Source organism: Taudactylus pleione, unplaced genomic scaffold (genome assembly GCF_031769625.1).
Source record: "Taudactylus pleione unplaced genomic scaffold, aTauple2 ptg000703l, whole genome shotgun sequence".
In the NCBI taxonomy this organism is placed as follows: domain Eukaryota; kingdom Metazoa; phylum Chordata; class Amphibia; order Anura; family Myobatrachidae; genus Taudactylus; species Taudactylus pleione.
The window spans coordinates 3,881,442-3,906,026 of NW_028285105.1; the positions used below are offsets into that span (position 1 = coordinate 3,881,442).

General features: G+C 40.3%; 1 protein-coding gene across 1 annotated transcript in view; it reads left to right on the top strand.

Moving 5' to 3' along the window:
• The window catches only part of AP1AR (adaptor related protein complex 1 associated regulatory protein), a 54,177-nt gene that overhangs the window by 24,168 nt on the left and 5,424 nt on the right, over positions 1 to 24,585 (top strand). The window contains exons 5-8 of the mRNA XM_088456440.1: positions 1,640 to 1,736; positions 14,154 to 14,252; positions 18,543 to 18,598; positions 22,444 to 22,514. Of these exons, the coding sequence (XP_088312566.1) occupies positions 1,640 to 1,736; positions 14,154 to 14,252; positions 18,543 to 18,598; positions 22,444 to 22,514 (323 nt within the window). The remainder of the gene's footprint in view (positions 1 to 1,639; positions 1,737 to 14,153; positions 14,253 to 18,542; positions 18,599 to 22,443; positions 22,515 to 24,585) is intronic.

Genomic DNA, 24,585 nt, shown 5'->3' on the forward strand with positions numbered 1-24,585 from the left:
AAATTTACACACAGCAGATGGATGCAAAAACCCAGCTGCTGTCTGTTCTGTGTCCATCTTGAATCAGGCCCTGTGTATGTAACCACTTCAGCAATACACCTGCAACACTCCCATAAAACACCAATAAAACGGTCCATCTCCATGTATCCTGAATAGCCACCTCCCTGTCACCACCCAGGAACGCCCAAAACATTTTCAATACGCTTCTGTGTGCGTGCATCAGAAATCGCTACTGTACGAACACGGTTGGGATGCATGAGCACTACAAAAAAAAGAAATTCCTCAACAGCTTCCAAAATCGATGACATTTTGTTAGTTGTGTTATACAAGGGCGGTTCAATCAATTAGGTAACAAGATCTCTCATTGCAAAAATTGATTCACTTCGTATATATACGTATAATGAATAGTATGGCCGTGGTACAGATGATTTTTCCACATAGTCCCCACACGATATGTAGTCAGGAAGGTGGCGGTCGAAATGCTGGCCGCTGGTTTACCGACTGTCAAATCCCGGCATGGGATTAAAGATGGTTGTCGAAATCCCAACGCCTATCATCCATCTGCCGAAATTCTGACGCCCGGCATACTGAACGAAGGTAAGCCGAGTGGCGGTTGCGGACAGCCTGAGGTTGGGGGGGGGAGAGGGTTAGGTTAGGGGCTCCCTGAGGCGAATTGGGGTTAGGCACCCCCCTGGGAGGGTTATGGTCGGGCTAGGGAAAGGGGGGGTTAGGCACTAGAGGGTGAGGTTAGGGTTAGGCATCCCTACAGTAGGGTTAGGGGGGTGGTGAGGGTTAGGGAAAGTGAAAAAATTTACCTGTCGGGAGCTGCTGTTGCCGGTCTTCCAGCGTCGGGATTTGAACATACCGATTCCCCCCACACTTGTCTAGGCATTTTCTTACAGTGGTGCACCAAGGCATCTATCCTGGCATAGAAGAAATCCGTGTCAAGCGCCTGAAGCCAGGACATAACTGCTTGCTAAATTCACCATCGGTTGGTAAATTGCCTTCTACACAGGTGCTTCTTCAGTGGTCCAGACCTTCAATTGAGGTACAAATTCTATGTGGTGAACGTGCCTGGCTGGCTGGGCCACTGCTCATCTTGAACATCTGTCCTGCCATTATCATAGGCAGTGCACCAAACCAAAGCCTGTTTCCGTGACATTACGTTAGCATCATACACCTCTTTAAACCCTACAGACCTGTTTGACCGTGAGGCGCAGTTTAATGGCCACGAGGGGAAGCAGTGGCCTACCTGCTCTGGCCTGGTGGGAAATTAGAATGTAGTGGAGGACATTACACACGTGAGAGATTTTGTTATCTTATTGAAGCACCCTCGTACATGGCCAACTACACAGTTTATGATCTATAACTAAATGTAGAACTTGAAGGGGTATTGTCCTTAAGTGGATAGTTGGAATGTGGTATTTATGTTCTAGGTTTTTCAGATGGCAATGCAGCTAGTAAAAATAATATTAATAGGTAAGATAGATAATACAGATCATTGCCATATGTCTTACGCAAGGCATGTGTTCACCTAAATGCTCAGATATGCTGTACACAACATGGTAGGGTATGTGGCTATATGCAGTGTACAAACCATTGTACATTTAATTCAGTTATTTTGTTCTCGTATTCACAGGCCCCTAAGTGAGGAAGAAATAACGGATTTAAAGGAGAGGCACTACAACTCTATTGTTGAACGACAGAGAGGTGATGATGTCAGATTACAAAATGAGGTAATTGAATGATTGCTGGTAATTAATATTTCCAGGTGTCACATATTTCTCTGCAAGTCTTTGTCAGTATTTCACTTCTGTCTCAAGTGTAAATACTTTACTTAACTAACCTCAGGCCTAATATATAAGTTGTTTTTTAATGATCATTTTCACAAACATATTGTTGAAGACACTTATAAAGAAAAAAAGTATTTACACTTGAGACAAGTGAAATACTGACAAAGAATTGCAGAGAAATCTGTGAAAAACAGAAATTGCTATCTTGGGGGGATGAGGGCTAGTATAGTATCAGTAATGCCTATATTCATAACAGCTGTGAAACGACAAGTTGTAGCAATGAAATCTGGAAGTGCATATATATTTATTGTATAAAACTGAAAAAAAATAAAATATATATATGTTACAGGTTGAGTCTCCCATATCCAAAATGCTTGGGACCAGGGGTATTTTGGATAACGGAATATTCTGTATTTTGGAATAATTGCATACCATAATGAAATATCTTGGGAATAGGATCCAAATATACACACAGAATGCATTTATGTGTAATATACACCTTATACACACAGCCTGCAGATCATTTTATACAATATATTCAATATATTTTTTTGGCTCAAACAATGTTTGTGTACAGAGATGAAATTAATTTATGTTTCATATACACCTTATACACACAGCCTGAAGGTAATTTTATACAATATTTGTAAGAATTTGTGCCTTAGACAAAGTTTGTGTACATTGAACCATCAAAAATCAAAGGTTTCATTATCTCAGTCATGCCAAAAAAATTCCGTATTTCGGAATATTTGGATATGGGAGACTCAACCTGTACTAGATTTGGTGTTAGGTGACTTGTATTTCAGATTTATGATAGTTAAGTGACACTTAGGGGTAAATTTACTGAAGTGGAAATGTTGCCCATAGCAACCAATCAGATTCTAGCTATTCTCTTCTAGAAGGTGCTAGGTAAATGTTAAGTAGCATCTGATTGGTTGCTGTGGGCAACATCTCCACTTCAGTAAATTTACCCTTCTATCATTTGACAGATTCTTCAGGTACAGTTAAGTTTTATGTACTGATAATGAAGTTTGTGTTTAAAAGGTATGATTCTTACTATAACTCCCAGCTTTATTTTATTGCTAAACAGTGAAATGTTTGACAGAAATTGTGCTTTCTTCTTCGGGTTTCATAGGGTCCACAGGAACTACCTTGGGTGCATGTAGTTGGAGTAATCCATTGCAGCAATCTGCTACAGCTTTCAAGCTCCCAGCCTGCACAGTACCTCCTCCCTATATACCCCGCCCCCTGCCACAGGCATTTAGTTTTTTTGTTTTGGTGCTCGACAAGTATCCAGATGCACCTGTTATAACAGCAGGACTGCTTAGGCAGTCCCAGGCTTTTTATTTTTTGATTTACCTTAGTTTTTTATATTATTGGGTTGAGTAGTACTAAATAGGATGCATGTACTACGACTCCTACTACCTCCGCTGATGCCAAAAGGCCAGCTCCTGCAATGGACCCTGGGGATTTCGGCAGGTCACAGCGAAGCCTAGCTAGCAGCGACGCTGGGGCCCGGACTGCAATCGCATCCAAGGAGATGACATGGTAGACTAGCAGCACGCTTGTAGCGTCTACTACTGTGAGGCCAGCATACCTGTGCTGTTAATGCATCTTACGGGAGATGGGAACTTCCCCGGCTGCTCCTCCCTCAACCCAGACGCAACTTCTTGTGTGGGTTCCCGCGTCTGGTTTGTTATTTCTGACCACCTTGTGTATTGAGATGCTCACAGTCCATCTATGGTGCTCTGCTGAAAGCTGTTGGCTCTCATAGGTGTTGGTCAGTCTCCCTGTATGCCTCTCCCTTGGGTCAGGTATACAGTGCTCTATATCTTACCGAGCCCTCGGGGATTTGGTCAGTTGATTCGGAGCCCATTTGCATTTGAATTTATATATGCATTGTATGTGACTTTAATACTAGCTGCTGTATTGAGACTGCCTTTTATTTCTAAACTGTCAGATATATCACTGTTTCTCCTCATCACTCTGTACAGGTGTGTGGGGTTTTCATTTATTTTCACATTTACTTCAGTCACATTGCATTTATACCTTATACCTGTGATACAGAGCACGATTTTGTGCAAGATGGTTTTTGGGTTGTCTGGTGTAAACAGCCACCTCTCCAGCACCTGCAAAGGAGGTTGAGCCTCCTGCACTGGTATCGTGTAAATCCTGTTTGGCCTCTTGGTTTCATGTAAATCCTGTTCAGCAGGCCTGTCGGCTCAGGATATCATATAGGATGGTTTGTGTGCTCCCTGGTACAGGACAGCTACCTCACCAAATCCAGTACACCAGCTAAAAAAGTCATTGTTACCTTTGTACTTATATATGCTAAGCATAAAGGGAAACAGTAGTTCATGCTAGTTTTATTTTTGTTTGTTATAACTATCACTGCTATTGCTCCATTTTTACCCTTAACTACCAGGTGTGTAGGGGTTAAATTGTACTTTACTTTTACTTGTGAAGACTGAGCTGCCCATCCCCCTCCTAATTAGTTAGAGATGCTCAACTGCAATTGAGTGTTTGCTGAGTGGAGATTTGGTCTCTCTCTCTCTGAGTATACCTTTCTCCTATGGCAAGGTATATAGTACTGGAGTCCTACCAACTTTTATACTTGTATAAGTTGGTTCATTGACAATTTGTAAGTTTATTTGTATGCATTGCACTTGTATCCTACCAATGTAACTGCAATTTAGTGCCTATTTGCAAATCTATTTATATGTGTGTAGATCCTACCAAAAACTTGTGTTTAGGTAGTTGATTTTAATGCCCTTTTTCAAATATATTATATACATTTTATGTGACATTTGTTTTTTTCTAAACCCCCAACTACCTTGTGTATAGGGGTTAGAGAGTACTTCACAATCTCAGGTTTTTATACAGGATGGACACCACAGCAGTCCACCTCGCCAGCACCTGTTCAAGGGTCACTTGAAGGTCCTCCTAGTCTCAAGTTATGATGCAGTTAGTGGACTGCTTATGAGTCCCCACAACTGCCTCCCACTTTGGTTTTCCCACAGTGATTACAGCCTGTTATGTTTCCTCTTCCCATACATCCTTCTTGGAGAATTATGTGCACTCAGTTCAGAATCTGGCTTTTTAACATCTACCTATCTGTAGAGGATACAGGCTAATAAGACATCGGCATTTTAAGCATATAAATGGACTGCACCATCCTCTCAGTCCATCCTGCTTTCAGATTCTGATATGACATCTGAGGAGGCAGAGAATACACAGGTTTTCTCCCTCTGGGCCCATCTCTGTTGAGCGTAATTCATCAGTGAATGTTCCTCTCTAGCTGGGGCGGTTAATTCAATCCTCTTTATAGAAGATGAAGTACCGTCTCCTAAAGCCTAATAAACCTGGTGTTCAGACTCCTGAAGGTGATTTAGGCTGGATTACCTAAATCTAAATAGCTCACTGAGCTTATGGGGGAAGCATGGAACACTCCAGATAAAAAAAAAAACTGTTCCAGATTTCAAGATGGACTAATGTCTTTTTACCCTCTCCTGCAGTGAGAGTGCATTAGGTGTGAAATCCACATAAGGTTGTTGGCACAACTCCCTCATCAGGTTCTACATATGGCCTTGCCCTCTAGTAGACCATTCATGCCCTGCTCAGTTCAGGGGGGATAAACCCGGTTCCTTTGGCTATCAGGGAAGGATTTATTACTCAGATTTGTTTCATAAACTAAATGGGTCTCATCGCTCTGTTCTGAATCAGAAATCTCCCGACAGGTTCATCCATGTGCCCAAGTTCAGTATGGAGACCCTGGGGTCAATTATGTTGGCAATAGAACCTGGGAATTTCAGGGTTCCCAGGATATACAGGATGCATATCTGCATGTACCTATTGCACTATTCCACCAGGGGTTCCCGAGTTTTGCTGTTCGTCAGCAACATTACTATTGCCCTTTGGTCTGTCCACAGCCCCTCGGGTGTTTACCAAGATCGAAGAGTGTCAGCTCACTCGGCAATACAGGTCCTGGAGTCCATGGTATCCACCTTCTACATGATGGCATATGCTCAGTTCCATTCCCGGTCCCTGCAACGATAGATTCTGTTGCATTGGGATGGTCAGTATCATCGGATAAGGTCTCAAACGGTCCGCATCTCATCAGCGGTTTGGCTCTCCCTCACATGGTGGCTGCAGATGACTTATTTAAAAAAGGGTCGCCCTTTATGGATCCCAGATTGTGCACTCCTTATCACGGATGCAAGTCTGCGAGGATGGGTGCGGTGACAGGTCATCATACCTTTCAGGGAAGATGGACAGCTCAAGCAACCATCAGGGAGGCACACGAAGTCCGGCAGCCATGAAGGAAGTGGCGAACATTCTGGTTTGGGCAGAATGCCATCTTCTAGCAATCTCTGCAATATTCATCCAAAGAATCCTCAACTGGGAAGCGGACTGTAAGTAGTCAGGACATACACGCCGGAGAATGGGGTCTTCATCCAGACGTCTTTCAGCTCCTGGTGGACAACTGGGGACTACCAGACCTAGACCTCATGGCATCGCGTCACAACAACAAGGTCCCCAGGTATGGGTCCAGGACAATGGACCCCTCAGACGCCTTCGTTGACAGTCTGGCAATGAGTGGGACTTCAGGTCGGCATACCTGTTTCCTCCAATCTCTCTCCTCCCAAGGATAATCAGAAAATTCAAGCAATAAAGCGGCAGGATAATACTAATAGCTCCTGCCTGGCCTAGAAGACATTGGTTCACCGATCTGACATGTCTATCCATAGACAGTCCACTTCCATTTCCTCTACGGTGGGATTTGCTAGTGCAGGATCCCTGCCTATATCCAGATACACATCGGCTGGCTTTGACGGCATGGCTTTTGAGTCTTCCATCTTAAAGGCCAAAGGTTTTTCCTACTTCCGTGATCCAGATGATGCTTACGGCAAGGAAGCCTGCTTCAGCCCGCATCTATCACAGGATTTGGTATTCATTTTTTTTATGGTGTTTTCGCAGAAAATATGACCCTAAGGTTTTCAGGGTCTCCCGGGTTCTTGCTTTTCTGCAGGCTGGACTAGACCTCGGTCTTTGCTTTGCTACTTTGAGAGTTCAGGTTTCTGTATTGTCAGTTTGGTTCATACGCAGAATCACTCTCCTGCCGAATGTTAACTTTTTTGCAGGGTTTCCACCTTCAGCCACCTTATGTCCCTCTGGTGACACCGTGGGATTTATCCTTGGTTCTCAGAGCGCTGCAGGCTCCCCCCTTTGAACCCTTGGACATAGTGAACCTCAAATGCTTGACAGCGAAGATGCTTCTACTCGCTATCTCTTCAGCTCGCAGAGGTTCTGATTTGGCAGCACTTTCATGTCGCTCTCCACTCTTTATTTTTCACCAGAATAGAGCTGTCCTCCGTACAAGAGCGGGTTACCTTCCAAAAGTGGTATCCCGTTTCCATAAGAATGAAGAAATGGTAGTCCCAGCCTTTCAATCTTCTGGCCTTTCTGTAGAAGAAGCTTCACTGAATGTGGTTCGAGCTCTGGTTCCCTCTTCGTTTTTTGAGAGTGTTTCTTGTGTACATTGTACTTCCTTCTCCACTTTCCGTCTCTTGCTGTTAGGCTTGTTTACAAACTGAATGCCGTGACGTGGTAGGTGGGCAAACATCTTTGGCCAAACATGAACTAAGAAACCTTACATTTAAAACCATGTTAATTATTGCAGTCTATTATAGATATTTTGATCATTTGTATTCTTAGTGCTTATAGTGTGCACCTGCTCCTCCCCCCCCTCTCCTTTTTGCTGTAGAACTACTGGTCTCAGCATGGTAGCACCTATTATCATGTTTAATATTAGGATGTGCAGCCCAGCCCCTCCCATTTCTAGCATTGCCACCTGGTTTACTTCAAGTCATCAGAGTGTAGTTGCATCTGCCTTATACTAGGTCTGGTAACCCAAGTTTAGTTTGTATGAACACATCCTCTCTGAACTTTCTACGTGGGAACGTACATATCACATCTGGAATTGGTGAATTAATTCACAGTATTTATGACGTGACTTCCTTATTCTGCATGTTGTAAAGTTTCATCCCACACACACGCGCACTCACACATCTCCAGCCTCATCTCACTCCACATTCCTTCATGACCGCTATGCTCTGCTGATAAGCAGTACCTCAACTCCCTACTGATGACCACATAAAACTCCCGCCTCCAAGACTTTCCTTGTACTACTCCATTCCTAGGCAACACATGCTCATTCCTACGTAGTCTCTCCTCCAGTCTCCAATGCTTCAAATGCAAGGCGGCCTCCCTCCCTATTCCTACATCTGCCCCCAGAGAGTTTATTGCCTACAGTGTTGGATTCATCAATAGAGGCTAGATTGTAAGCTCTCACAACCAGGACCCTCCTTCCTCTTGTCTACTCATTTGGTTACACCACGTCCACTTCTTCATTCTTGCCCTCACCCATTAAGCATTCTGTGTTCACCTCTTATACAAATGGTCTTATGCACTGTAATATGCTTTTATTACTCCAGGTTTCACGTTCTAAGTAATTATACTTCAGTTTTATCCTTTCTTTGCCTGTCGTAGTCTTTGTTTTGTGCTCTAACCAGCAGTGCACAGCACTGCTGATTTTTATAAATAAACATTAAGACGATGACCAGATGAAGCCACAAATCTGATAAGCAAGCTCACAATCAGTGGGTGAGGAAGTATGTATTCATGGATGGTTTAGAACGCTTATTAAGTGTTGCTTATATAAAACTGTTTTTAAGGGTAGTACACAGAGCACAGATATATCTGCAGATGATGGTCGTTAATACACACTGAACGACCATCATCTGCTTCTGGCTGCTGGGCGTGTCCCGCCCCCCTCCCCGTGGCCTCTGCTGCATGTGTACGGGCAGTCGGCAGACCACCTGTACACACTGTCCGATGGACAGATATCTCTGTAGCACAGCCGACGCGATATGTCTGTGATACACACTGGCCAACAGATATATCGGCCGATCAATTACTCCAGATCAGCTCCATTTTAAAATGGTCCTCCTCTGGCCGCCTGAAGGATTTGTCTGCATGCCATCCTCTGAAGTTCTTTATGTCCTATCTGGTCCTTTTCCATGTCCAGCTTACCTCCGCTGCTTTAAGCAAAGGCTTTGGCATGATCAACTGGCCAGCTTTCCTGGCTTCTCATTGTCTCCAGTGTAAACCAACTTCTCTACCACATGCCATCTATGCCTATTGTTCCATTTGCTTCTATAATCTCGCATTACCCCCTCCCTTTAGAATATAAGCTCACGAGCAGGGCCCTGTGTCCTATGTCTCTCCACTATTAATTTTCCTCACTTGTCATTGGCATGTCTTTTGGCGAATTGTTTCTGTATGCCATATAGCGCTAGGTGTCTGGCGCAACTGTGATGCTACGAGACGAGTAGTGTACTGTACTTTTCTTTAATTTTTGAATACTAGCCGTATGACAGACGTAGTGAAAAACCGCTCAGTGTAGACTAGGCTGCGACTTTGACCGCTTGGGAATTGTTTTAACACACTTACAATGTTGCAGATGAAGCGCAACTGAATTTGGCATACAAGCCCTTTTTACTCATTCAGATTCAGTCGCAAATAGATGTACAAATTTTGCAAACCCCAGTGGTCTGTGTATGCTAGCCACGCAGTTTTGTTACTTGCAGTTGTTTTATTTGTATGAATAAGACGCACATTCTGAGCAAAAAAGACGTGCGGCCGAGACGTCTGGTAACTTGCGCGCAGAGACGGGCTATGTTGTGCGACTGAAGCCACAGTGTAAAGGAACACGTCTGTATGCAATTTGGTTGAAATCACTTCCATCCATTATATTCTGCAAAACTGTAATGTTCATGTCTGTCATGCCTGTCTTCTGTATTATGCCAAATTCTTCTGCTATGTGATTTAGTCTTAATAGCATCCTTAGGCCAAATTCTACTGTCTGCCATGTGATTTAGTCAAAAAAGCATCCATTCAGTTTTTGTCTGCTTATCTGTAGTTTTCATGTACAGCCATGACCAAAAGTTTTGAGAATAACACAATTATTGGTTTTCACAAAGTTTGCTGCTTCAGTGTTTTTAGACCTTTTTGTAAGATGTTACTATGGTATACTGAAGTAAGTCAATATTTGCAGTGTTGACCCTTCTTTTTCAAGACCTCTGCAATGCGCCCTGACATGCTGTCAATCAACTTCTGGGCCACATACTGACTGATGACCACCCATTCTTGCCTAATCAATTCTTGGAGTTTGTCAGAATTTGTGAGTTTTTGTTTGTCCACCCGCCTCTTGAGGATTGACCACAAGTTCTCAATAGGATTAAGGTCTGGGGAGTTTCCTGGCCATGGATCCAAAATTTTGATGTTTTGTTTCCAGAGCCACTTAGTTATCACTTTTGCTTTATGGCAAGGTGCTCCATCATGCTGGATAAGGCAATGTTCGTCACCAAACTGTTCTTGGATAGTTGGGAGAAGTTGCTCTTCGAGGATGTTTTGGTACCATTCTTTATTCATGGCTGTGTTCTTAGGCAAAATTGTGAGTGAGACCACTCCCTTGGCAGAGAAGCAACCCCACACATGAATGGTCTCAGGATCCTTTACTGTTGACATGACAGTCGATCCCGTATGTGGCCCAGAAGTTGATTGACAGCATGCCAGGGTGAATTGCAGAGGTCTTGAAAAAGAAGGGTCAACACTGCAAATATTGACTCTTTGCATAAACTTAATTTAATTGTCAATAAAAGCCTTTGACACTTATGAAATGCTTGTCATTTTACTTCAGTATACTATAGTAACATCTAACAAAAAGGTCTAAAAACACTAAAGCAGCAAACTTTGTGAAAACCAATAATTGCGTCATTCTCAAAACTTTTGGCCATGGCTGTATGTAGACGGATCTTGTCTGTATATCTTGTGGTTACATCATTAGTTGCATCCATACAGTTTTTATCCGGTTCAAACTGTTCCCTGTATGTTATATCTGTACGGTGCTGCAAAATCTATGGTGCCATATAAACTATGATGATCTAAAAAATGCAGTACTCAACCATATTTATGTCAGTAGAATACAAATGGTGCTTGAAATTTATAAAGTGTTTTTCCCTTTGATAAGCAGAGCTAGGGAAAATGATCTCGCCATGTTATATTTTCTGTCCATGTTCTGTCAGGCTTTCAAAATACAATCATACTGAGCTCCTGTTGAGAGCAGCCCCCTTATTATTAAGCATATAGATTCAACAAAACATTTCCAGTTTATAACTTGCTATCTGTGAATTCACTGCCTTTTATCAGGCCTTTCCTTTCTGCAAAGTCGTTATTCATCTTAAGGATTAGTATGAGACTTAATTTGCAAACCTCCTATTAGGCTTTTAAGAAAGAGATTATAAAAAAAAAATAGAAGATTATTAATATATTACTATGCTACAAGATAGGAATTTATTAATGCTCACTAGGGTCTGCATAGCATGAGTGTGGCTGGTGCTCAATTGTCCCATAGTTATGGACTGGATAGAATTGGTCAATTTAACAGTGAGTCATGAAAGATTCTTGTATACCTGTGGAAACTGTCTCAAGTGTATTGGGACCAGATAGCTTGACTACCCATGTGTCCTGGGTATTTTCTCACATTTACCTGCTGTGGACACCTTCTCATTCAATGGTTTTTGTTTATTTCAATTATTTTCAACATAGTAGATTAACACTGAAGACATCAAAACTATGATGGAATTAAGTTGTAAACAAAAAAGTGTTAAATCATAATATGTTTTATATTTTAGATTGCTCAAAGTAGCCCCCTTTTGCTTGGATGACAGCTTTGCACACTCTTGGCATTCTCTCAATCAGCACCATGAGGTGTCTCCTGGAATGGTTTTCCAACAGTCTTGAAGGAGTTCCCAGAAGTGCTGAGCACTTGTTGGCTGCTTTTCCTTCACTCTGCGGTCCAACTCATCCCAAACCAGCTCAATTGGGTTTAGGTCGGGTGATTGTGGAGGCCAGGTCATCTGACGCAGCACTCCATCACTTTGCTTCTGGGTCAAGTAGCCCTTATATAGTCTGGATATATATATATAAAATATCCTACTTGCGTGGATCGGAACAATATATCTTACACAACGTATAGTGTTCGCCTGATCCAAAATTCGCGATGGTCGTTCACCCATCGTCCCATCTGATGACGCGGTGCAGTTACATGCAGCATTTAACAACACATTATGCCGCCATACACCAGCAGTGCAGTGTGTACAGCGCACGAGATGTATTATTACATCGCATCGTCGCTGGGTCACACATTGTATAGTGTGTACCCAGCTTTAAAGTGTGGAATACATAAAGACAATGTATAGCACAACTAACAACATTACAGGCACCTGGTCTGAGTTGCGTCGTCACCGAGGCTGAATCTCCATTAAAGACCACTTTAATCCCCTTCCCTACTGATGTCATTTCAGTGCAAAACAAGAAAATATATATAAAAAAATATACTGTCCTTGGGTTTGGTGAAGAGTACCCTCAGTTTGTCTGTTATATTTTTGGGATAATTTGAAAGCCAAAAGTTTTATTCAGCCCTTTCAGATTTCAACACAGTATCTATAGCCGTGGCATTCAACTTGGGAATCTTCAGTCTGCTGTGGAACTACACATCTCAGAATGCCCTGCCACAGTTTTGCTATTAGGGCATGGTTGGAGTGCCACATGTTTTATACTTCTGGAGTATAGTAGACCAGTCTAAGGACAAATCCCTGGATTTAGATACCCACAACACAAAGAAATAGAATACTGTTAGCACCTACTGTACCTTCCTTCATTATTTGGATGTTGAGTCTTTGCACCTAGAGAGGTCCAGTCCAATGCTGAATAGCACTGGGCCCCTCCAGGTACCCATAGGTACCAGAGAATTATGTTCAAGTATAGGGGCATATTCAATTGGGCACAAGGTTTAGCGAGGAAAAAAACCTTGCGCCCAATTTTTTGGCGATTTTAGGAAAAATTGGCCGTGCTCTGGAGGTGCGCAAAAAAAAACCTCCCGGCGCTCAAAATAGGAAAAAATAAGCACCTAATTGAATAGCAAAAATCCTGCACCTGCAGGCAAACCCTCTCAGGTGCGAGATTTTTGCTATTCTCACCCCCAATTGAGTATGCCCCATTGTGTCCTCTGTAGTAACGCTACAAGTGCTTGCATATACTATCGTTCAAGTACATATGGCACTAGTAGTTCCACAATAATGAAGTATTGTCTCCGCTATTTAAAGTATCAAGATTAGACATCCATTAATTTTACAACTAAACTACAGAAAACATTAGGGGATCAAAAAAGTATTAAATATGATGGGGACACATAATTTATCATCAAAAGGGGCACACTTACTTAATACTTTTTACTAATGGGGGCACTGGTTTCAATGATTTGAATAATTGGGAGCTACACTTGTAATATCTACCATTTTGGCACTACACATTAGTATGCACTTCCACCCCAGTGCATGCTAGCACTTATAGTGCCACTACAGAGGACACTGTATTTTTACCATTAGTACCCTGGTACACACTGCCCAGGGGTATCACCAGGGACACAGTGCTATTCTGCATTGGGCTGGGCTTCTCCAGGTGTAGTGGTTCAATAGTTTGTCCTTTCTCTCTAACCCCCCACAGAGAACTGACTTGATGCTGAATAGTCCTTGGCTGTTAATAAATTGAATGGTTAAAACTGGATGTTTACCATGTGTTTTTTCCTACATATCTTGCTGTTTAGTGGTTTTGAAACTGCCACACATCATATGGTGTGTGAGGTTTTACCCTCCACACCACGATAGTAAATTTACGGTTTGGGTCTAAAAAACGCATGTGATGTGTGGTGGTTTTAAAACCACACCCTAAACCCACATTTAATGCATATCCCCCATAGTGTCTAATAACTCTTTTATGCTACAGTACTAATAACATATGTTTGGGTTTATAATTAGGCCAGTAGTTGACAATAATAATGTTGAACAAATAAGCCTTGTTTTATTTATTTACTTATAATCTTTTACCTTTTTCAGCAGCTATCCCACCCATTAAATATATTTTCATGATCTTTTAATTTTACAAGTAATGACTCTTACTGTATGGAGGGTTTGGCCAATGGCCCCCTGTCAAGCAACACTGTCCAGACTGTTATATAGGTTTTCACACAGCCTTAACCACATACATATGTCTGATAAGCCGTTAATGTGATTGTTTTACACCATGTATGCTTTATTTTAATTAATAATGTAAGTATCATAATTTTTGTTTTAATATTTTACTTGCATGAAGTTTTGTTTTATTATTTCTGTTCTAATCGTGAGGGAAAGCTAGACAGGTTCTGATTTTGTTAACCCTTATTGTTTTGTTCATATGCAGTTAGCCTTGCAGGAGGAGAAGTTAAAACTAGAAGAGGAGGCTTTATATGCTGCGAAGCGCGAAGCTGCCAGGGCAGCCAAGCAGAGAAATATATTGGAGGTGAGGGATCGGAACCCCACTACTACAGCTTATTCTGTGTCACTGCTATATGAATGCTATGTATATTTGGTAGCCTGGTGCTGAAAGCCAACATGTTCTCTGACCTACTGCAAACCATCTGATGTTCTATATCTGCAGGTTATTCTATACTGACATCTGGGTGCCATTGCCTAGAGCACAACTAGGTTACTTTGTAAGCAATGAAGATATGGAAACTGCACTGCATGAAAGTGTAAATAGTAACATTCACAACAGAAGCAAATGTCACAGATCTAAGATATTTGACCATGATACAAGTAAACTTTGATCTTAAACCACAATTAAGGAAGCCGGTATAGAGCCTAAAATGCCTGTAACGCAGCACACTAGCATGCCCTTATCTGCATTCTTTGCCGGCCAATACAGTATCTTTATTATTTTTGAGAGTGCTTATTCCTGTACCATCAACTTGTATTTCAGGAATAGGGGACTGTAAAATTGTTTTGCTTCGCAAATTCAATATAACTGGAAGGGAGTTAACAATTTATTTGTTATTGTCTTGGAGGGGAGGGGGTTGGAATATTTCATTTGTTAGGTGATATACAAGTATTTTTGTAACATTATAAATTTAAGTGTATTTTTATTCTTTTGTGTATATATATATATATATATATATATATAAAAAATTAAATAACAAAGCATGATTCTATCCTATATATGTATTTTTTTTTTAAACTTGTTCAATGTGTATTGATTTTAAACAGGGGTTTAGTATACAAATCCCCATCCCTCAACCAGCAGAAAGATGTTTGTGTCCAGGACCCCTATGATGCAGAATAACCCACCCCCAGTGGTTCTACCACACCTTCCTTGTTCCTGTATGACCACAGGGAACAATTTAAATGAAAACCATGCTGAGTCAGTGTAGCTTTATCAGTGCTTTTTTGTAAAATAGAAGTAAAGTGGCTTTGGAGAGGATCGGTTCTAATCTGCTAGGTAAACTTGTCCTGGATGGATATGATGGTTGGAATATGTAATCACTGGAAGGGTAATGAATATTCTGAATTTTTTGCCTCCCAATGTATTCTATCCTGTTCTGTTCCCTCTGATTATTTACAGAGAGGCTTTTCAAAATGAAAACCTGGCCATAGCCACCCTTTATCTGGGCTATGGAATCTAGACTGAAATGTGATACAATGGAAGGTGAAATTATCAGTGTAAGCTTAACTTTAATTTGAGCATGTGCAGGTTAGTGAAAATATCTGTCAGCTAAACTATGGTATCTTTTAAATATTCCATTTCAGCAGTGATCTCAAAGGTACACATTATTTTAGTAGATTTATATAGGGGTATTCAATATGGAGCGAAAACTCTGTTTTGCGATGTTTTCGCACCAATGACGTCATTTTCTGAGGTTTTGGTTTTACACCGTATTCAATTTCAAAGACTTTTCGCAGGTTCGAAAAGTCTTTGAAAAAAAATGGGGATAACTTTTCACCACTGAATAGGTGGTGAAAAAAAGTGCAGAATTGGAATGACATTTTAAAAATAAGTGTGTCAAAAAAAAAAATAGGGACACCCCAAAAAATGTATTTAAAAATTAAGGTGAAGAAAAAAATAGTTTAAAAATAGGGAAATAGGTTCAGGGCAATTCTGCAAGTATGCGGCAGATGTTTTCTAGAATAGGCTATTAGCGGCAGGTGCATAGTTGCAGAATTATTTAAAACTTACTTTAGGGACATAAAATATGCTAGTACCCATTTTCATGTACCCCAAATTTGATGGGACCACTTAAAAAAACGAAAAAAAAACAACCTAAGTGCTCTTCTGCATCACTTCTTCAATGTCGGGAGAAAACACCTGCTGTGGCTATTTACATCCCCGACCTTCATTTGCAGGCTAAAATGGGGGTACCCATAGTGATCTCCCATGTTTTTACAACTTTAGGGGGGTCCTACAATTTATTCCAGGAAAATTTCGTTTTTTTACGCAGATCCCACTTTGAAGCTTCCCATTTTTGTAGGTTTTATATATTGAATATGGGGATAAAGCGGGCGTGCGCCCGATACTTTATCCCAGGAAAATCTCCGATGTGGAGCGAAAAGTCCAGTACGGACTTTTCGCTCCCATATTGAATACCCCTAATAGTGATCAATATTAAAATACGGGATTTGGCAGATTCACTTCAATTAAACCTTTCGGCTTGCACTGTTTAAATGAGCCGTTCTACAGAGCCTCCCCTTTTTAAGGTAAGTATGTAATGATGGATTAGCAAATTAAAGTTTAGTCTATGACTTGACATAGCTTTGTCTGCGCTATTAACGTTGAGTTATCTGATATATTAGAGTCTCGGCATTTAAATGATGAATTGTATTCGTTTTTCTTATGTTTTCTGTTTGTTAGATCTTATTAATCTGTAGTGATTGTCAGATTGCACAAAGGATACATACATGTTCTATTTCATGCATTCATACACCTTGAAATGCATCCAGCCATAGCTAAAGTGAATAGCTAGTAAATACATCTAAGGGTTTATTTACTAAACTGCAGTTTTTGAAAGGTCACTGATTATTTGCCTTTTTTGCCAGCAGAATTTAAAACTGCAATAGTATTTACTGCAAAACACCCCTGGTTTTGAACAGTCACAGTTGACCACTGCCATTTGTTAAAGTAACGCATTGTCACAAGATGCAACTCAAAATCCGGTGGATATGTGCACTTAAAAATCTGAAAGTAGAAAATATACAGTAGTTTGTCTTTAAATACTATGGCATTCAGAAAACCATACTTTCATTAGGATGTTGTTTAATTGATCATTAGATAGCACCGTATAAACTCTGTGAGGAGCAGTTTAATTTGAGTATTTATGGTCCCGCTCATTGAGTTCCATGTTATGGGTTTGCAGTAACAATAACCATTTGAAAGAAAATGAAAACTAACTGAGCAATAGGTAAAATGAAATCCTAAATGAGCCGTCAGACAGCCATTAAGTAGCATAGTATATGGTAATCCTAAAACGCTATGCTACATTAGAGACTGTCTTTATGATGACAACTAATTGAGGTGTAATAGAACTCTGGTAAGTAAAAAGATGAAAAATATAAGTTTAGAGTTATGTTCGTTTTGCCCTTCCAGATAGGAGTAATGGGTCTGGGGCTTCTACATGAGACCGTAGTGCATACCCAAAGTTTACTAGTTAACTTCCCGATGAGTGTCATTACGTTTTACGGTAATTAAGCGATTTCTTTAATGCCAGTCTAAATGAAACTAATGGACTTTGTAGTGGGTTAACTTGAAGCCACCATTCAGATGCTTGTGTACTAGTTCAGTAGGATCTTTTATTGTGTGAACTCAGGAACAGAAATGAGGAACTATTTACACGTTGCAGCAGGTGAGTCATAACATCCTCCCCAAACACCAGCCAGTAGGGGACTGATCTTGAGGTCTTAAATATACCTAAACTCCAACCCATTTGGGTAAGGGGTAGAATAATCTCCTGAATCTGAAGGGATTAACCCAGAGGTTCCCAAACGCGGTCCTCAAGGCTCCCCAACAGTTCAGGTTTTAGGAATATCCATGGTTGAGCACAGGTGACTTAATTAGTACCTCAGTCAATTTGATTTAACCACCTGTGCTCAACCATAGATATCTCTAAAACCTGAACTGTTGGGGAGCCTTGAGGGCCGCGTTTGGGAACCTCTGGATTAACCCCTTCCTCATGGGGTAATTTCTCATACTCACACACTGAGTACTATACCAACAACCCATTACTCTGCCTCTGTTTTTTTTTTTTTCTTTCTACTTATTATCAAAGCCTATTACCATCTATTAAGTCCTAAGCACATGGCAATTATGAGTATTTACAGGAGCACTAAACCTGAAATACAAGTTGATGTGTATGAAAAAAGCTGCTGGAATAAAAGGTTGAAGACCTTACTAGAACGGTTAAAGTAAATCATAGACCACAAGGAACCATTGAATGAAACTTTTATTTATACATGTGCCTTCTGGCACAACATTATTTATATTGGTCAGTTTTGGGGGCAACATGTGATGGGGCTTTTTTTTTCCCCTTTCATTTTTTCTTTTTACTCTGAAGCATATTGTATATAAAAAAAAAAACAATATCCTGTGCTTTACAGGGGTAATGGCAGTTGTGTCTGACACAAACTGGAGATCATGAGAAATATCTAATAACCACTAATCAGACCACAAATAGGAGAGCAATAGACCAAACGTGATGTATGCTGATATTAGCAAGTGACCTCTCTCTGTGTGAAGACCGTGTAACAATATCATTTTCTCTTTTAGCAACACAGGTTGCAGTGGATAAGGCAGAGAGCTGAAGCTGCTAAAAATGGGGAAAGGTAACTGTATACTATTTTATATTTCTTTATACAGTTTTTTTTTCCGCTGTAAGATATATAAATTTTCAGTTGTGTCCTGGCTGTATCATATACAGTTGGGACCAAATTACAGATAAAATTATTTATGCATTACAATCCTACTTATGGAACTGAATAGCTGGAATGTTAAAAGATTTCTGAGAGGTATCATATTTAGTAGAATCAATAGGGTGTTCCAAATATGGGGAGTGTAGTAAGTGCCAGATTCCATACTGAATTTACTGACTCATTAGAAGGCTTCTGGATGTAGATCTGAAGGACAAATAGACAGAGTATACTCTACAACTAGACTGCAGTAACAGCAAGCCTAAATCTGACAGAATATCCCAAGAGTGTATTTTGTAGTCTATTTACAAGAGTTATAAAGCGCATCAAGCTTTTTGGTGAATTTGAGGGGCTGTACTATGAACTACTTACCGATTATAGTTTATATCCCCAGACTTTTTGTGTAATGTAGTTTATAGGCATCAGGGCCATATCCTATTATCTGCAATGAGCTGCTTTTCGGTGAAAAACTGCTTATCGTTTGTAAAACTACATATCGGGCTATCCTATTAGCTGCGGTTAACGCACGTGCGAATTCTGCATGGAATAGAAGTTACAAAAAGTTTTCACCAACTCTGAGCAGGTGATAAATTGTGCAAAGCCCCTATTCTAAGGTAAAAATGTTGGGACTTGATCCACAACCCCTTGGACATCCCCCTTAATGACGAATTGGTTAAAAATATATTTTAATTAGCTTAATTGGGCCAATAATCACATGTCATTTTTGGATTAAAAAGTTTACAATGCTAGAAAATAAATTTAAAGTAGTGGGACAGGTATGTTGGGGGGGCTGTATGGATGATACAGGTGTTTTAAACATTGAAGGTTCAAGTGGCAGTTTTATTTTGATCATACACCCATGTTTATGTACCCCTAATTTAACTACAGCATGTATTTTGACCAAAAGATTTTGCTATGGTTCTTGACACTGTTAAAGAACCACAAACCCTTTGTTTATGGTCACTAGCTGTCATCTATATTGGTAGCCTATATTAGTTTACCTTTTTCGGGGTACAGGCTGATTTCCTAATTTTCTCCTGTACTTTTCGCCTATCATCCCAGCAAAAATTATCACACGAATGCGTCATCGCAGCTTTTGAAATAGGATAGTCCGATAAACAGGAGCGCACAAACAAGCAAAAAGTGATATGTTCGGCCGAATGGTTGTATAAGTTTCCACCTGTGAAAACGTAATGTTGTTGCTGCTAATTAGATAACGGCCATAGACAGGATTTGCATCTAAGAACAAGCCCATTTTGGATACTGTTAGGATTGCCGTGTGCAAATAAAAGATCAGCATCCAGACAAAAAAAATCAATATTTGTAGTTTGATTAAATGATGGAAGTTGTTCCACTCAAAACGCTCAAAATAAAGTACTAATTAAGCGGTAAGGAAAACTACTAGGCCACTTGTGTGCAGTGGAATACATAAGATTTACCGGCAGTCGGGATGCCGGCGGTCATAAGACCGACTGCAGTATTCCGATGTTTAGAATCCCAGCAAGGGCCGGTAAGTAGCCTAAGCCTCCTTCTCTCTGCCCCCCTAACCCTACCCCATCCCTGGCCTAACCCCTATTCACATGCTTACCATCGGGATGCCGGCATGTCTTGATCTCTTTGGGATGGCAGCGTCTGCATTCTGACAAGCCTCGGGATTCCGACGTCTGTATACTGACGTCCAGCATCCTGACTGTGTCCCCTGTGCAGTATCTCTTTATTCATACATTAAAACAATATAATAAATGCTCATACTTCAAGATAAAAACATAGGGCTTATCTAGAGGAGGAGTCCAAGAAGGATAGCTGATATGCTCCATGTCTGAAAGGAAGTGATATCACAGGACTCCTCCAATCATATTTGCTTGTCACTTGATGCCAGTCTCAATAGAAAAAAGGTGTTTGACTTAATGATGCCTCCCGCACCTCAAGTGGCCTTTAAATATTAATTAGCGACATATCAAGAATCAATTACTTCACTGTGCAATCTGACCTAATGAAATTGGAGAGGTGTATTGCAAATTTGGCGACGTCCTGTCTAATCAAATATAGAAACTTTATAGAGCATTTGACATATTAAGATATAACTTTGCATGCTCCATTTGGTGGTCATAGGAAATAAAATACAAATAACTAAATAAATAGATATAAAGATATTGGAACACAATACTCGTATGGTTCTGTAATTTATTTATAAATGTGTGACAAAATTAATTATATCATTAAAACCAGATACAGTTAAGATAATGTTAGTAGGCAGAATGCAAATTCTAATTTTATGGCTGCAATTTTCTTGAAGACCAGTAGTTTACTAGTATTTATTTTCTTTGTTTAAGAGGCGCCACAAAGTGTCCAAAGCGCAGTGCAAGGGGTAAAACATAAAAACAATACAACATACAGACCAAAAGTAGAACATACAACAGGTAAACAAAAAAGTACATAGCAAAAGTACAAAATATTGCTATAACAACACAGACTAGGTAGTACAAGAGGGATGCCAACCACTGGGATTCCGGCGGTCAGAATGCTGACACTGGAATCCCGACACTTGTCAGAATTTTATCGGTGCCGAAATCCCGAAGGCAAGTACTGGGATTAGAGGGAGGGTTAGGCTGCTGGAGGGGGGGAGGTTAGGTTTAGGCACTAGGGAGGAGGTTAGGATTAGGCACCAATGAGGGTTAGGGGACATCGGCATTCTAACTTGGTTGGGATGCCAGCGTCGGGATTCTGACGGCTGGGATCCTGAACGCTGACATCCCATACCCAACGCATACAAGAAGTTAGTGTGATTTCAGCACTAAATGATCCTGTACCCAATGTATGGGCAAGCAAACCGTGCCAGAGTTGCTGAAGGGGAGTAGGAGACTAGGGGGTAGAGCCCTGGTAACCTGGCTAGTACTAGGGGGTGAACAAGAATGGAGTAAGTGCCATATTGGTAAAAGACATCCACCATTTTCTTGGATACCAGTGGTAACCTGAATGATAAGATTGAACAAATCACTTTTTGTGGTATTGGAATATTGCAACCACCATTTTCTTGGGGACCAATTGGTAGGTGCCACATTGGAATGGATATCTTACACCACTATTCCAAGTACCTTAATAAAATGTATAAATAAATGAACCTGAGATTTTAAGTCTTAATTATGGATGTATACCACTATATACTAGGGAAATGTTCATCGTATTTAATCTGTGGCCCATAAATGATTCCATTTACACCATATCAAGGAAATCTAAGGAATATTACACCCTGTCAAGGAAATTTAAGTGGTTTATAGAGAGTAGTATACAAATGTTACAATCATAGTTATATAAGATATTCTATTTCTAATCTTTGCCTTATCACTGTATTGTGTCCAATAGAGAGAGAGAAAAACCAGAGAGAAAAATTATTCTATAGGTCAAATTTAATAGCCAGAGATTTTTGGGACCAGGCGGGATTCCGGCAAGCTAGTCGTTTTTGTTTTTTTAATTTAAAGTGGCAATTAGTTTAAAGGCAAAACCAAGTTTCCTTCGTCTTTAAACTAATTGCCAAATTTAACTAATGACTATTTTGCGGGAATCACAACTTCTCCCGCAAGTCACGGGCTATTACATTTGGCCCTATATTTCTATTAATATGCACCTTACAGTAAGCTCCAAGTCTGTTTGTAACTGAGGTTGAGTCATTATCCACTAAATAACAAAATACTGGAAATTCCTCATTGGTCACATTCATCTATGAATATCATTAACTTCTCTATTGTTGTCACTCTTTACAGCTCAATAGCAGAGGATTTTGAATCTTACTTGCAAGGTGTGAAATTGCAGTATGATGCGGTCAGAAATAGCAGTAAGTCATGTTATTTTGTATTTTCTGCATGCTAAAACCATAAATGAGGAGTTTTTAAAATAATCTTCTATTAGTTTATCGAAAGTTTACACATCCAGCTATACATAGAATGTTTTTTTTTTTGGTGAAGTCTTTATTAGTGCTGCATTCCCTTTGATCAGCCATGTGACAAGTAACCTCTTATAATAAATCATTCTGTATATTAAATAATGTTTGTTTTTAAATTCCTGGTAATCATAGATGTTGTAAGGAAAACATGATGGCATTTTGGAAAGATAAGCTGTAACATTCTTCTAAGTTTCCATTTCTAAGCTGTATAGTAATCATGGACTTGGTCTGCCCTAGGATGTGCATGTGTTCCACCTGACCATGTTATTTAATGTAAATTATCTTTTCATCAGTGACTAATGGGAGAAAATAATTTTTGTTAATCTAAAACGAACAGCTTACAAAGCTCTATATTTTATTACAATTAGTTTTTCATATTTGTAATCATAGACATGATGTAGTGAGAAGTTTATAGAGTGGTTGCTATGTGTAACTTCTCCAATCAACTTCTACCTATCATTATATAGATTGTACTTGATAAATGCTATCTCAAAGCTGATTGGTTGCTATGGGCAACTTCTTCCATGGTCCACTATTCGATACCTCATACCCAATATCATTGAAAGATATGGTCATAATCCTAATAACATCATAGATTAAAATTCCCCTTGTTAGGCTGGCAAGGAGAAAATGTGCATGTTGCAGTTCCACTCAATACCACTAGATGGTGATACATATTACTAAAACCATATGGCAGAAATATTTGTGTTTCTCAAATGTAACTTGCATCAAGAGCAGCATACCTGCCATTAATCAATGGCTGTTATTAGAAGGATTTTATGTTTCATGTTAGTATTCTTTTACATGTAGGTTTGGGATTAAGTGGCCACAGTGTTAGGACTAAGGTTGCCAGATGAGACCAAATTTTATATGACCTTTAAAAACCAGATAAGAAGCTCCATCCTAAAACAAGTTATTTAAAGTCTCTCTGATAGTTTTGTATGAAAGTCCTAAAACAGAAAATGGAAGTCTTCCTAAGGTGCAAACTACCTGGCTGCAACTCTTATTTTCAAAAAGGGCCACTGACACCATTATAACATGGAAAAGCAACATACAAAAATAAATATACAAGTTGAAACTTTTGTAGTGTCCCACTGAGTTTTGGTAAAGACTTTTCTTAGGCACCCCCCACAGACGCACATTTTTGGGGGCCGCAGGATGTTGACCCGGGCTTGATGGATGTTCTGCGATATATCTGTGATATGCTTATTACGTCTGCTATCCGGCAGGAAGTGCATCCAGCTTTCTGTTCATTGTTTTTATTGTATGTGACCCATTGGGTCTATAAATGCTGATTACTTTTACATACTACACCATTATATTTTCTCTTTAGTGTTCATATGGTTTTGTGAACCCTAACATCTATACCTTGGATGATTTCTAAGAAGCTAACATTAAAAAAAAGATACCTTTACATGCCATACCTCGTGTTGATTTTATGTAAACATACACACACAGGGGATTTGTCCCCATCCCTCTAATTCCCACTGCCTTCTCTCTATCCTCTACCCAAGTGATATTTGTTCAATGGAACTATACTATCTATGTTTTTTTGCCTTTCATTTGTTATGGTGAGCAGGGCCGCATTAAGGCCTGTGGGTGCCCCTGGGCAACAAACATGTGGGGGCCCCTATTAAATGTGACAAACTGGGGGTATGCGCAATGGGGACCTTATGCAGAGCCCCCAGTAGTGTCAGTGCCCCCTATGCAATACTCCCATTAGTAGTACCCCCTGTAGTAATGCCCTCTGTATAAATGCCCAGTAGTAATACCCCTGTAGTTGTGCCCTAAGTAGTAATGTCCCCCAGTAGTAATTGGGTGTGTGCCCAATAGTAATGCCCCCTGTATAAATCCCCCAGTAGTAATACCCATGTAGTTGTGCCCCCAATAGTAATGCCCCCCGTAGTCATTCCCCCTTTAGTAGAGCCCTCTGTAGAAATGCCCCCAATAGTTAGTGCCCAAA